The sequence below is a fragment of the Podarcis cretensis genome, assembly GCF_951804945.1.
Source record: "Podarcis cretensis genome assembly, chromosome: 17".
Taxonomy (NCBI): domain Eukaryota; kingdom Metazoa; phylum Chordata; class Lepidosauria; order Squamata; family Lacertidae; genus Podarcis; species Podarcis cretensis.
The window spans coordinates 3,503,155-3,517,782 of NC_137187.1; the positions used below are offsets into that span (position 1 = coordinate 3,503,155).

General features: G+C 48.0%; 1 protein-coding gene and 1 long non-coding RNA gene across 2 annotated transcripts in view; one reads left to right on the plus strand and one right to left on the minus strand.

Annotated features, from left to right (window-relative positions):
• The window catches only part of LOC307206909, an 89,028-nt gene extending 86,806 nt beyond the window's left edge, over positions 1-2,222 (plus strand). Inside the window, exon 2 of the long non-coding RNA XR_013834525.1 lies at positions 1,353-2,222. This is a non-coding gene — a long non-coding RNA (uncharacterized lncRNA). The remainder of the gene's footprint in view (positions 1-1,352) is intronic.
• On the minus strand, positions 1,949-14,098 carry TPI1 (triosephosphate isomerase 1). The gene is made up of 7 exons (XM_079960361.1): positions 13,890-14,098; positions 6,507-6,630; positions 5,775-5,859; positions 5,515-5,647; positions 4,019-4,104; positions 3,771-3,858; positions 1,949-2,538 (listed from the first exon to the last, which is right to left on the minus strand). The coding sequence occupies exons 1-7, from the start codon at positions 13,999-14,001 to the stop codon at positions 2,420-2,422; spliced, it is 747 nt and encodes a 248-aa protein (XP_079816487.1). The 5' UTR covers positions 14,002-14,098; the 3' UTR covers positions 1,949-2,419.
• Positions 14,099-14,628: the final 530 nt, after the last annotated feature.

Consider the following 14,628-nt stretch of genomic DNA (forward strand, 5'->3'; position numbering starts at 1 on the left):
GGTCCAAAGGAAAGCAGAGCAATATGTCTGGCACCAGCTTGGCTCCAGGAACTGCCAGAAGGAGGCGTACAAGGCACCATCCAGCTGTCTTAGGGACTCCACTCCAGATTTGCGTAGGGTTTACTCCTGAGCCTTTTCTTCTCCGGAAGATGTCCTGCGAGACAGTGGGCATCGACTTTTCCTCTGGTTTCGCTCTGGAAGCCTGACCACAAGGCAGTGGAAGTTTAGGATCAGTTTCCTTCAGTAGTGCTGCAAAGATGATGTGGTTACATCTTGGTAAGGGCTAAGGGAGACAGTGTATAGAAGTGATGCCACCCTCCCCATCTGTAGGTTTATATAGCAAATGTAAATTAAATTATCATGTAGTATGTGAACAGCAGCTCAGCAACCATATTTTTTTATCAACTGGTTCAGACAAAGAAAATGACCCTGCAATTTAGTGGTGAAATATAGCTTCAGCATCCAGCGAACATTTCTGTGTGATCAATGTTATATTTTCCTCTGCGAAAAGCTCAATTTTTTGATAATTGCATTGACCAAGAGTAAACAATTCTTCCCAATCATAACAATCAATCCTCAGTGGTGCATAAAATCCAGCCCCCTCCCCCCTTTTTTGCAAGCGATGCCCCCTAAACCACCTGCCAGGACAGATGTGGAATTTGAGATGGCCTGTTTCTAACCAGAAAGCACTCCCATTTCACGTGGGAGTGAAAAATGTAGTTTATATGGCTTCAGGCATGCCAAGGATACCAATTCATTAAAACCAGTGTTATCAATCTCGCCTTAACAGCCCCCGGTCCGCGCTGCCCCTCATTCATTTCAGCTAAAATGTGATTGCCTTCGTTTTTCTATGCTGTATTCTCTGGCTTCTGCAGCAGTCAGCTCTGCTCACCTCTGAAAGGTATGGACTTAGGGATAGACTTGACCCAAACTGCACGTGGCAGCTTGCTTTGAAATTATGAAAGCCAAAGTTGTCCTTCCCTGTATTTGTGGGGGGAGTGGAACAGCTGGCAAAAGCTCTCCAGCCAAGAAGCCAATAAACAGCATTCTTGATTCTTGCCCCCTGCCATACATTTTCACTCCTTCCTCCAGACATTGTGAAAATGAGAATAATTCCTCCCAAAACATGTGAAAATCTTGAGGCCTGGACAAGTTCCCCACCACGTTCTCCGTATGACTCAAGGTGAGACTGTCTGGGCAAAGGATCAGAAGCAGCTCATGGCCCACCAACAAATCATGAAAATCAGCGCTAAAGGGAAACGCAGGATAACTTGACAGTGAAGCAAAATGGTCTTTGGCCCAGTATACCAGAAGGAGCGTCTCCATTCCCATCATTCAGCCTGGACACTGAGGTCCAGCACTTAGGGCCTTCTGGCGGTTCCCTCATTGCGAGAAGTGAGGTTACAGGGAACCAAGTAGAGGGCATTCTCAGTAGAAGAGGAAGAAGAGTTCGGATTTGATATCCCGCTTTATCATTACCCTAAGGAGTCTCAAAGCGGCTGACATTCTCCTTTCCCTTCCTCCCCCACAACAAACACTCTGTGAGGTGAGTGGGGCTGAGAGACTTCAGAAAAGTGTGACTAGCCCAAGGTCACCCAGCAGCTGCATGTGGAGGAGCAGGGAAGCGAACCTGGTTCACCAGATTACAAGTCTACCGCTCTTAACCACTACACCACACTGACACTTGCCCTGTGGAACACCCTCCCATCAAATGTCAAGGAAATAAACAACTATCTGACTTTTAGAAGATACCTGAAGGCAGCCCTGTTTAGGGAAGTTTTTAATGTCTAATGTTTTAGTGTATTTTTTATATTCTATTGGGAGCCGCCCAGAGTGGCTGGGGAAACCCAGCCAGATGGGTGGGATGTAAATGATAATAATAAAAATAACTAATAATTTATCTTGCAGGCTACACTGTAGTTGCAGCAACAGATTTCAGAGCCTTACGTTCGTTTCCCTTTCTTTATTTCTGTTCGTTGTTGGCTTAGGGGGTGGGACACAGTACGGACGCACATCTTACACACAACATAAGCTACTGGGTAAAGACTCCGACTCGGCTGAAGCGAGAGGCAAGAGACCCCATCCTCAGCAAGGCAGCAAAACTAGACATTGATCAGAAAAAAACAGGCCTCTGTCTAGCTTACAGGGAGAAGAGCAAGGCAGGAAACCCTGTCCCTCCAGCACAGGGGGAAGTAAACAAAGGCCTGCCTGCACAAAGGATCCAGCTAACCGAGAAATGCCTTGGCAACCGTTGTGTTCAGCAGCAGTGTGGGACAATTAACAGCAAAGTATGGGGGCAGGGACTTGAAGGGGAGTTCGTGTGACCCAAGTGCAGAGGGTGGGCGCAGGTTTCTACAATGCCGTGTCTTCCACCCGCGATGAACTGCACCCCCTCACTTCGAACGCCGAGCAGCAGCTTTCAGTGTTTTGCGTTGATGATGTCTACGAATTCAGGCTTGAGGGAAGCCCCGCCGACGAGGAAGCCGTCCACGTCGTGCTGGGAGGCCAGTTCTTTGCAGGTGGGGCCAGTGACGGAACCTGCAAAGGATTACAATCCCCATTTCTTTTTATTTAAAAAATGCCCAAGGAGGGAGGAGAAACCACACAACAGATAAGGACCAAAAAAACACAATGTCTTTGAGCTACATGGCTTTTCCAAGGCTAATTCTGCGACCCCCTCATAGTGCCTTTTAAAAGCAAAACTACTTTGGGAAAGATGATGTGGAGAGGTGGCAGGAGTCCTTAATTCTATCCAGCTTTTCTGCTATAATAAAATTGCGCACACACAAACACATATACCCAAGGAGGGCACCTTGGAGCAATGTAGGCAGGTGAAGGGTTAAGCCCCACCTCTTCCCTTTGCTTTTCTGCTCTGAATTGTCTCCTCTCAGAGTAGCCATGCTTTCAAAATTAGGTAGCATGATTTTATGTACTAGCTAGGCTGACCATTGTCTCGAACCACTGCAAACCGTTTATGGAAATTTCGCCACAAGCAAATAGCATATAAATGCTACCCCACCTTGCCTTTTAAGAAAGCCCTTCTTCTAACCCACATCTGCAGCTCCTCACACAACACACTTATCCGCAACTAAATTATGTATTTGCAGATGAACTCTCTTCACGTTTTCTTTTAAGTTTCTATGCCTACCTTAATTATTAGTGTTGGCAGCAGGGTCAATCTGGTCATGAAACCGTGCTATCCTGATCTAAAAACCACACAGAAAGCTTGCTGCTCGCCAACAGCTACACTGGGATGGCAATTTGAGGAGGCGGTTCCCTAGGCCTGACCATCCCTCCCAAATTAAACCTGCCATTCTCCATGGCAAGCTGCGAGAAGATGGACGCAGCTTCTGCACTTGAATTGCAGTTCCTTTAATTTTAATTGCCAGTGTTTCATTATTCAATTCAAGGATTGTCTTTGGCAATCCTTACCAAAACCCTACAAAGGAGCTCAGCTTATGACATTTTCCATTCTCCAGTACGAACCATCTCTTAGAAAAGGGAAGTGAATTTGGGCAACACCTTCCTCCCTACCAACATCCATATCTGCTGAGGAGCTGAGGTTTTTTAGTTCTTGTGGCCTGAACTGGCCCCACTACAGCTTGTAACAGCTAAGGAACTACAACGAACACGCAAATTAACTTTGTACCCCTTTGAGATTCTATTTGACAGGCGCACATCTGAAACAGGATGTTTGCTGTGCGATCAATAGGGGGAAAGGGCAAACTCTTGCCACACTTGTTTTGCGAACTGGGGAGGGCTCCATTTACCTCCGTAGATGATCCGAGTCGACTGTGCAACAGCATCAGACACGTGACTCTTCAGCCAGCCCCTCAACTTCTCGTGAACCTCCTGAGCCTAACAAAAGGCAAGAATCGTGTCACTCACAGCAAGCTAAAGGCCATCGGTCCAAAGTATCAGAGTGGGGCTCAGGGATATTTGCCATCCTCTGATGCCAAGACCACCTCCAAAGGGAAACAAGATTTGGGAACACGGTTCTCACTAACCACATCCGTACCTGCTGAGGAGTTGCAGTTTTACCAGTCCCAATGGCCCAAACTGGCTCATAGGCAAGAACCACTTTGCTCCAGTCCTTCACGTTATCTGGGGACAAGAGAGGGGGACAGTGAGCATTGTGGGGGGTTTTTTTTGCGGGGGGAGGTAGTCAGGCACAATTTGACCTCTTGAGAAGAGCATGTATAGTTGGATGGCAGTTGCGGGGTGGGGTGGGGCGCACAAAGATTAGACATCTCTAAATTTCCCATCAAGTTATGAGCGTAGAACTCCAGAACTGTAGAGTTGGAAGGGGTTCCGAGGGTCATCTAGTCCAACCCCCTGCAATGCACCAATATTTTGCACAGAGTGAGACTCGAACCCACAACCCTGAGATCAAAAGTCTCATGCTCTGCTGACTGAGAGGGATTCGAAATAAAGCTGGAAGCCTCCATGAGCAGAGCAGATTCCCAGCTGGAGACATTCGGCTTCAGTGCATGCGGGGGGGGGGGGAGCAAACGAGGCCTGAATGTGCACCCCTGCCCCCCCCCCCGCAAAAAAAAACCATGATATGGAGCACATGAGGACAAATGCCTGCATAGGGCTCAGGTTTTGGAGTAATGTATTCAGAAGCCAAAGTAATGAGAGAAAACCTGGGTCACTTAAAAGTTAGTGCTATCCAGAGCTTTAAGGACGTCTGAGCATACATTTACTGTAAGCAAGCTGTGCTTCCTTTTTCTGGTTATTTGCCTCTAACTTTTGCTAAATACAGACAACTGGACAAGCTTTGTTGCATTGCATTCTTCATTAAATTACCGTATTTTTAGCTCCATAGGACACACTTTCCCCCTTTTAAAAACTAAGGGGAAAAGTGTGTATCCTATGGAGCAAATGCAGGGGGAGGCAGGCAGGAAAAGCCCCCAAGAGCCACACACAAGCTTCGTGCGGCTCTTGCGGGCTTTTCCCCAGGAGGGAGAAGGGACCGCTGCTCCCCGACCTGTTCTGGGGCTGGTGTCCCAGCCCCGCAGCTAAAGAGGAAGCCAAGACAGCCAGCAGGATGGATCCCGCTCACTGTCTTGGCTTCTTTGCTCTTTGGGGCTGGGGGGGGGGGGAACCTGGGCTTCCCCTGACAGCCCCAGAAGCTCTGGGAGAAGCAGACACTTTGGGACTCTTTGGGGCTGGGGGTGGAAATAAGATTTTTTTTCTTGATTCCCTCCCCCCCCCAAAAAAACTAGGTGTGTCTTGTGGTCCGGTGCATCCTATAAAGTGAAAAATACGGTACCTTTCCATTGATATATAATTTTATGGTATTACTAAAATAAAATAAAATGGTATTATGAGCCATCAAACCTCAAAAACACACTTTCCCCAAAAGGTTTTGGCCACTAGTGTACATGGCATTTCCTGCCTACTGAATGATCTATTACCAAACGTTTTGCCCCATTATTTCAAACCAAAGCATTTCTCTCCCCTCACCTGAAACCCAAGGAAACCTCTGCACATTCCCCAGTCCCCTCTTACCAGCAATAGCCTTGGTCTGCTCAAATACCACTTTCTCGGTGATGCCAGCCTCTCGCTCGTCCAGTTTTTCCCCAATGCAGGCGATGACGCCCAGACCCTCAGCCAAGGCGTGCGCCACCTTCTGCCCAATCAGCTGGAAAAGGGGGAGGAGGACAGCTTCAGAGTCCCATACAAACTGTACCATCTCCGCACACCTCCTTGCTGCAGGTGATTCCCCGCCCAGCGATAGTGGAGGGAATGAAATCTACTAGATCACCCACCTCGTCGGACTCGCCAAAGACATGCCTCCTCTCAGAGTGTCCCAAAATCACCCAGGTGACACCAACATCCTTTATCATGGCTGGGCTGAAACAGAAGGAAATAATAATAATAATAAATTTTATTTATACCCCGCCCTTCCCGGTTCAAAAACCGGGCTCAGAGCAGCTAACAACAAATTTAAAACACTTTAAAACACTTAATTATAAAAGCAGCATAAAATATGGTATAAAAACATGAATAACAATAAAATTCAAAAATCAATCAGATAATCCCCAGGGCTATCTGGCTGAATTGGTCCTACTTGGGCCAGCGAGGAGGCCAGGGGAGAATTTGCTGTGGGGTCTCAGAGCGGAGGGGGAGGGAAGAGAAGGGAAATAAAAGATCAGGCTGAATTCAAACTAAAGGCCAGGCGGAATAGCTCTGTCTTACAGGCCCAACGGGAGTAGGTTAAATCCTGAAAGGCCCTAGTCTCATGGGACAGAGCATTCCACTAGGTCGGAGCCATCACTAAAAAGGCCCTGGCGGAGGATAGTCTGACTTCCTTAGGGCCCGGGACCTCTAAACTATGGTTATTCATGGACCTTAAGGTCCTCTGCAGGGCAGAGCAGGAAAGAAACCACGCTATCTGTTCTGCCACGGGGTGCAAACCAAATCCTTATTTACTTTTTTAAAATTACCCCTCGCTAAAGGAATGCCAGTTCTTTGTGGCCCCTGGCCCCCAGCAGACTAACCTGATCTCTCCTGTGAAAGCTCCCTTAGGCACCTTGTAACAATTCTGGGCGGCCACACCGATCTTGGCATCGAGCTTTTGGCGGGCAAAGTCGAGGTAGATGGAGGGGGCACCACAAACAACCTCTGGGGACGAGAAAGTGAAAAGCATCTAGGATGAAGCAGCCACCCCACAGAGTCTCTTGGCTACGGACTGTTCCCACCCCAAGGCCAATTCACTCTTCGGGTGCTGGACACAACACACTTGTGGGTCAACTCTGCTGGGCGTGCCATGAGGTTCAGAGGGTAACCGTGGGTAAATAAACCATCCCTTCCTTCCACCACCAATCTCCCCTTCCCCAGTGTTAGAATCTCAGATACAGTGGTACCTCGGGTTAAGTACTTAATTCGTTCCGGAGGTCCGTCCTTAACCTGAAGCACCACTTTAGCTAATGGGGCCTCCTGCTGCCGCCGCACCACCAGAGCACTATTTCTGTTCTCACCCTGAAGCAAAGTTCTTAACCTGAGGTACTATTTCTGGGTTAGCAGAGTCTGTTACCTGAAGCGTATGTAACCTGAAGCGTATGTAATCCGAGGTACCACTGTATACAGTCATACCTCGGGTTGAATGTGATTCAGGTTGAGCGCTTTCGGGTTGCTGTGGAGCAACGTCATTTTCAGCATCTGCGCATGCGGCGAAACCCGGAAGTAATGGAGAGCATTACTTCTGGGTTTCGACGCTCACGCATACGCTCAAAATGACATCACACGCATTCGCAGAAGCGGCAAAACGTGACCCGCGCACACACGCCTTACATTCTATTCAGGATGTGAACAGGGCTCCGGAACGGATCCCATTCGCATCCCGAGGTACCACTGTGTATAAGCTAGCAGCAAATGGTTCCTTAAAAGCAAGGCTCGCAGTTGCCAAAACAGAATGTCTACGCTAGTTGATATTTTTGGGGCAAGACAACTCTAAAGTCTTGATTTTCATAGGATGGACTGACTACAATTGATTCTCCGTTAAACGTCTGGATAGTTCAGATGACAGTTGTGAGCTAGTTTATGAATGTAAAAGAAGAAGAGTCACTTGATCGAAGACAGTCCACATGTACCGTATTTTTTGCACCATAACACTCACTTTTTTCCTCCTAAAAAGTAAGGGGAAATGTCTGTGCGTGTTATGGAGGGAATGCCTACGGGTGGCATGCCTACGGATTTTCCTCCTCTAAAAACTACGTGCGTGTTATGGTCGGGTGCGTGTTATAGAGCGAAAAATACGGTATATTGGCCTATTCCGACCTCTTTCTCTTAATCGTGACTGCTCGTGCTCAGGCTGCACAGGAAAAGCAAATTGGCTCGAGAAATTCATTCTGTGCAGATAAAATATAACTGATAATAGCACTACAGGATGGGGTATAAGTGTGTGGAAGCAGTCCAGATCCAAAGATCCCCAGGCACGCGCCACCAGATGGTGGAGGTGTCGGGCGTCATCCTGGCAACCAGACATCTTCACTTGGTCGCAAGCAAGTGGTTGAAAGTCAGATGCAAAATGTGCCTGGTTAATTTCAAACCAGGGTGGATAAAAATAAATGGTTTTTTAAAAAATAAAAATTGTATTTTCAAAAAATTTAAATCGGATTTTTAAAATAAAATGCTTTTGGAGAAAAAAAATACTTCTAAAGATAGTTTTCTATTTAAGTTACATTATAGTTCAAAAGCTATTCATCATGAAATAAGGATTTGTTTTAAGTTTTTCATGTGTGCTAAAACTCAGTCTGTGTGGTTTTTTAAAAAAATGTTTAACCACATCAGTTAACAAAAAATGGATACATATGCTATAATGTTATTGCTTTAGTTAAACAAATTGTTTAAATTGTTATTAAGGAAATGATTGTTTTTGTCCTTCCAATAAAACATAGTAGAAAAGTTGTCCAAATATAAACAGTTAGCTGATTAAACCTCACAATAATCTGTCTGTATATTTCTAATAGTATAACCAAATCAGTAATTTTTGATATAACTGTAAAAAAACTACTCTGAAAATTTATTATTCCAAAAAATGAAACCTTCATCTGGTTGTAAATATTAAGATTATACCAGCAAGAATGAGTCTTGTTGCCGAAATGGTGATTTAAATCGATTTGGTTTAAATCAAATCCACCCTGTTTCAAACTCTGTGGCCCTCTCTCTCTTGATGGCGCCACAGCACTATGCACAATCCCCACAGCACACTGATGGCGATTATTAAGTGTACTGCTTGCACATCTCACATGCAGCCTGATTTCCCCCTTTCATGATCAATCGTGAATGCACCTCAGAATTCAGCACTCCAAGAGTTAACAGGGAGAACACAATCAAAGGTGACTTTATTGTCTCAAAGGGCCTTTATCATACCTGGTAGCATTTGAACAATAGTCGAATTTGGAGGGTTAAAGCTATCAGTTCTAAAAGCAGACCTGAAAACACACTAGACTGTAGGACAATTGGCCTGTGGAAAGTGGGGGTGGGGAAGAGAAAGAATTTGGCTGAAATGAGGCGAAGGGGGAGTTAAGGTGCTACCTGAAGGAAAATGAATGTGACAAGGCAAATTGTTTTTAAAAAGAGATGGGGAAGTTGGAATGGCATTTGCATAGTGATTTTGTGGAGCCTGGGGAAAGGTTTAATGTGAGAATCAGAATAGGCAATTGCAAGACTTGGGTGGGGGGCACTGCTACAGAAGTAAAAGTTCCATGGGGGGGGTTGCATTTGGGGGGTGAGGAAACTAAAGAGGAAACAAGTGCACAGCAAGGGGAAGAAAGAGCATAGGTTTCCCTAGAAATGGGACGTGGGTGGCGCTGTGGGTTAAACCACAGAGCCTAGGACTGGCCGATCAGAAGGTCGGTGGTTCGAATCCCCGCGACGGGGTGAGCTCCCGTTGCTCAGTCCCTGCTCCTGCCCACCTAGCAGTTCGAAAGCACCACATGACCTGGAAGCTGTACGCCGGCTCCCTCGGCCAATAAAGCGAGATGAGCGCCGCAACCCCAGAATCGGCCACGACTGGACCTAATGGTCAGGGGTCCCTTTACCTTTACCTTCCCTAGAAATGGGGACCTGGTTGGGTTTCAGAACAAAAGACAGGTAAGGGTTTTGGCAGCTGATGGGAAGGAGTGGGGAGCGGTGTCCACAGGAGTTTCTGTGTGGGGAAAACAGGATCTTTTTGGAAATCAAAAAGTTGGGCTTAAAATTGACAAAGCCAATGGCTTCAAATCCTGTCTTCCTGATAGTGACTGGGTGTTAGGGTGCCAACCAGGAAGAGATTGTCCTAAATTTGCTAAGTGGTTTCTAAAAATGCATCTTCATGGCAGATGGAGGAAAGGAGATGAACGTATTTTAGGGGGTTTTCTGGAAGGAGCCTTAGGTCATTGAAACTAGATTAGTAAGGGGGGGAGAAGAAAGGAAGGAGTGACATTTTTGGCAATTTTCCTCTTTGCTTAACACTTACATGCTCTTTTGTTTATCTTTAAATTTACAAACTGGAAGAGGGGATGTCAAAGACTTTCAGCAATGAAATTTCACCTCACTTAAACATGGCTTGCCTGAGTGACAATAGATGCTCTCTCCTTGACTCTCCATACAAAAAGAACTTCCCTTCTCAGATGCAGGCCAAATCTTATACCAAAAGCTGAATCTTAGAGGTGCTGTACAAAATAATACAGCCTGGCCTACTTTTGTAAGATTGAAAAGTGACAAAGGATATATTTGTAACCCAACCCAAATCTTTGGGATACTGCTGAAAAAGCCCAAGTAATAAAAGAGTTGCTTTGGTAAGTTTTTCAATGAAGTTAAATGCATCTACTCCCTCCAAATAGTTTTCACTGAGAAAATGGAAATCTACACTAAATCTTAGGTCTCAGTCTAAAAAGTTACCTTCAGCAAGGTTAACCAGCAAACAGATTGGCTGTCATTTCCCATTATAGATTTATTTATTTTTTATTAAAAAAAACCTCACCCTATCCTATTGACCAGGGATGAAGAACCAGTATTCCTCTGAATGTTGGACTTTAATTCCCAATGTTCCTGACCACTGATCGTGATCCTAATTTTCGGAGGGTCACATGGAAGCAGATGTGCCAGCCACATCTGGGTTCAAGGCAGTACAAATAGCATCCTTTATGGGTGTGGCAAACCCCTTCTTGTTCTGCACTGCTCTAATCCTGAAACTGCTCTAATCCTCCTGTCTGAGGGTCAAGAGCATGGGTAGGCAAACTAAGGACCAGGGGCCGGATTCGGCCCAATCGCCTTCCAAATCTGGCCTGTGGACGGTCCGGGATTCAGCGTGTTTTCACATGAGTAGAATGTGTCCTTTTATTTAAAATGCATCTCTGGGTTATTTGTAGGGCATAGGAATTATTATTTTTTCAAAATATAGTCCGGGCCCCCCACAAGGTCTGAGGGACAGTGGGCAGGCCCCCTGCTGAAGAAGTTTGCTGACCCCTGGTCAAGAGAAATTTGAGCCTTATAATTTGTTTTGGCAGGCTGCAGGCAGAGCTCAGGGGTAGAACACTTGCAAGTTAAAAGAGATCTTACTGGGGTGGGAAAAGCCCTTTTTCTGCACGGGGTCCTAGGTAGCCACTGCTGGTCAAAACAGGTAGCAAAATAGGACTAAACAGACAAGTAGCCTGACTCAGGACAAAGCAGCCTCATATGTTCACAGATATATAAGAGGTTATAAAGATGGAGGGAAACCTAATAAGTGTGTGGGGTGGAGCTGTGGGCGCTGCAAAGGTCAGAAACTTGAAAGCTGACTCCATGGGGTAAAGGGCAAACCTATTCCCTATAACCAATAATCTTAAGAACTGCTACAATATTTATTGAGAAGGGGGGCTTTTGGGTGCGGCAGCCTAGCAACATAATCCTGGATGTTTTTACAAGCTGTTCTGTGGCAGGAAGCCTTGCTTAGCCAGTTGGCAAATAACAGGTAAGAGAAAGCAACAACCGGATAGCTCAGTTTGTTGGAGCATGACGCTGATAACACCAAGGCTGCAGGTTTGATCCCCGTGTGGGGCAGCTGCATATTCCTGCATTGCAGGGGTTGGACTAGATGATCCTCAGGGTCCCATCCAACTATACAATTCCACGATGCAGTCTGCATGGGGGACACTGCAGTGGCATCTCCAACAGAGGGAGGTAAGAAGAAGAAGAAGAGTTTGGATTTGATATCCCGCTTTATCACTACCTGAAGGAGTCTCAAAGCGGCTAACAATCTCCTTTTCCCTTCCTCCCCCACAACAAACACTCTGTGAGGTGAGTGGGGCTGAGAGACTCCAAAGAAGTGTGACTGGCCCAAGGTCACCCAGCAGCTGCATGTGGAGGAGCGGGGAAGCGAACCCGGTTCCCCAGATTACGAGACTACCACTCTTAACCACTACACCACACTGGCTCTCAGATCTGCTCAAATCCTGAGGAGGCCATATAATATAGAGGAGACAGAATATCTGGGGCAACTGAGTAGATCAACCTCTCCCCATATAGTTCATCTGGAGGCCCATTTCCTGACCTTTAGCAAGCTGCAGGGATAAAGTTTCCCAACTCCAAGTACAGTAGCTGGTATTTTTAGGCAGCTGCGCCGCCACCTATATTTAGGAACCCTCTCCTCCAGACCCTTTGACATTTCTTCAGGATGCCCCCACCTTGCCCTTTTCTAACCCTAGAGGGACAGCAAAAAGGATCTGCCGGCCAAATTTTGGTCCAGGCGTCCCCTTTGCCCTCATCGCTGGTGAGCAAGGAGTCCATGCTGCAGGCAGAGTCTCCCGCTGGCAAAACCATGCCAACCAAAAGCAAGAGAGGCAGACGGGCTAGCTAGCCTCACTGCCTGAGAACTGGGCATCGTGCCAGCCCTGTTCAGACAAAGAATTCTGCAGCAGACCAGGCCTCAACTGCATCCCTTTTCCCTCTCGCTACATGGCCCTTATGAGGACTGGTCAGATTATTTCCCGGCTTCTCATCCACTGCAAGCCACCAGTTAAATGTAGGGTGGGTGGTCATGAACACAGCACCCAAAGCGCTCAGTGCCACGTGACCAGCAGGCAGGGCTCTCTCTGAACACATGGATTTCCATAGACTGGGCTGAGCTGTGACTAATAGTGGGCCTAGCCTAGCTGCCCTTTTACAATAGACTGTAGGGAGAGAGGAAGCTCCTTCAAGGGTATTCTAAGATTTTTAACCTTTCATTTTTCTCAAAAAGAGGTCATTAAGAGAAGGCAAAAATGTGCAGGCCATGCTCTTTACACAACTGCTCTGCAAGGAGTAAATCTGCTCCTCTCACAACTATCAGTACAAAATCACCAGCACTTGACCCGTTTACTAGTAATATAAAATCTACTTGTATTTTAATCCTCTTTGCATTGAAACAATTAACTTTGCTCTAAGCTTGTGCTTAGGCCTGGGCTGTTCTATGCTGGCCTCCCTGGAAAACCCATCTATGACTCCATTAATTTCAACAGCTCTACTCTGAATAAACTTAAGTTGAACAGCACCCTCGGAACTGCCCGCCACAGTATTTCTTCGGCCTTTTGAAGCTGCCTACATGTTCCGCCCGAGGATTTTTATTTATTTCTTTTAAAGTACAATAATGCAGTATTTCCCGGCGAGGAAATAATGTAGCAAGAAAAGCTTATTTTCTCTGGCCGGCCGGAAAGCCATTAAACAGAGAAGCAGTAAAAAAGAAAGTATGTAGCAAGATTCCTTTCCGGGGCGCAGAGGCTTCTTCGTCTCCCTTCCTCCTGGCTAGAGAAGGAGAGAGAGACAAGGCAAGCAGCTTGCCTGCCGGGAGAGGCGGCCCTGGAGTACGTGCGGGCGAGCACGCGGCGGCGGCGAGGGAGGGACCCAGGCATCCGGGCGCCACCCCCGCCCTTTCCCGAGACCCTAGGAAAGGCACCGCTGCAGCCAGGAAGGGGGTGGATGGAGCGGGCCAGGAAAACAGGCCGGCCTCCTTCACCGGCTCCCCCTTCTCATGCTCATCCCATTAGAGGCCGCTGCCGAGAAGCCTTGAGCGCGTTAATCGCAGACTCCTAGAGCTGGAAGGGACCCCGCGGGGTCATCCAGACCAACCCCCGGCAACTGCAGGCACCTCGACATTGTTTCTCCCCCTGCGCGAGTTCATCGGCGTGTATTATCCTTTGCGCTCCCCTATGGCGAAGGGGGCGCAAGAGAGGAGACGGGCAGGGCTCGGCGGGGCGTGCGCCCCCGGCCGGTCCCCGATCCTAAACGTGGCAACCGGGGGCCCCGCTTGCCTCCTCCCAGCACCTCCGGGGAGCCTGCAGACCCGGGCGCGGGGGCTTCCCCTCCCCTAAGGCTAAGCGCGCGCACGATCGCGCCCCTTAGGGGCTTCCCTCCCCCCCCCACCTGGGCCCCCCCCGGCTCACCGGTGTCTGCGGGGACCTTGGCGCCATTGAGAGTCTGGATGAGCTCCCCGAGGCTCTTCTTGTCGCCATTCATCTTCCAGTTCCCGCCGACGAAGAATTTCCTGGGCGACATGATGACGGTGGTGGTTGGTGCCCCGGGGCCGCCCGCCTAGATGGATGCGAAGGAGAACCGCGAAGGTCAGAGCGCGCAGCGGCGGCGCAGCCGTTTCCCCGGCCTCTTTATAGGGGCGCGAGGGGGCCCCGCCCCCTGGCCTCGGTGACGTCACGCAGGCCCCGCCTCCCCCCTTTGATGTTCCGAAAGAACCCGCGAGCGAGCGCGGAGCGGAAAGGGAGAGTGGGGCGCGTGCGCGCTGGCTGGCTGGCTGGCTGGCTGGCATTTCTTTGCCGGCGGTGATGTAAGAAGCAGAGAGACTTATAATAATTTATAATAATAATAATTTATTATTTATACCCCGCCCATCTGGCTGGGCCTCCCCAGCCACTCTGGGCGGCTTCCATAGAAACCAAAAATACACTAAAATATCACAGATTAAAAACTTCCCTGAACAGGGCTGCCTTAAGATGTCTTCTGAATGTCAGGTAGTTGTTTATCGCTTTGACATCTGATGGGAGGGCGTTCCACAGGGCGGGCGCCACCACCGAGAAGGCCCTCTGCCTGGTTCCCTGTAGCTTTGCTTCTCGCAATGAGGGAACCGCCAGAAGGCCCTCGGAGCTGGACCTCAGCGTCTGGGCAGAATGA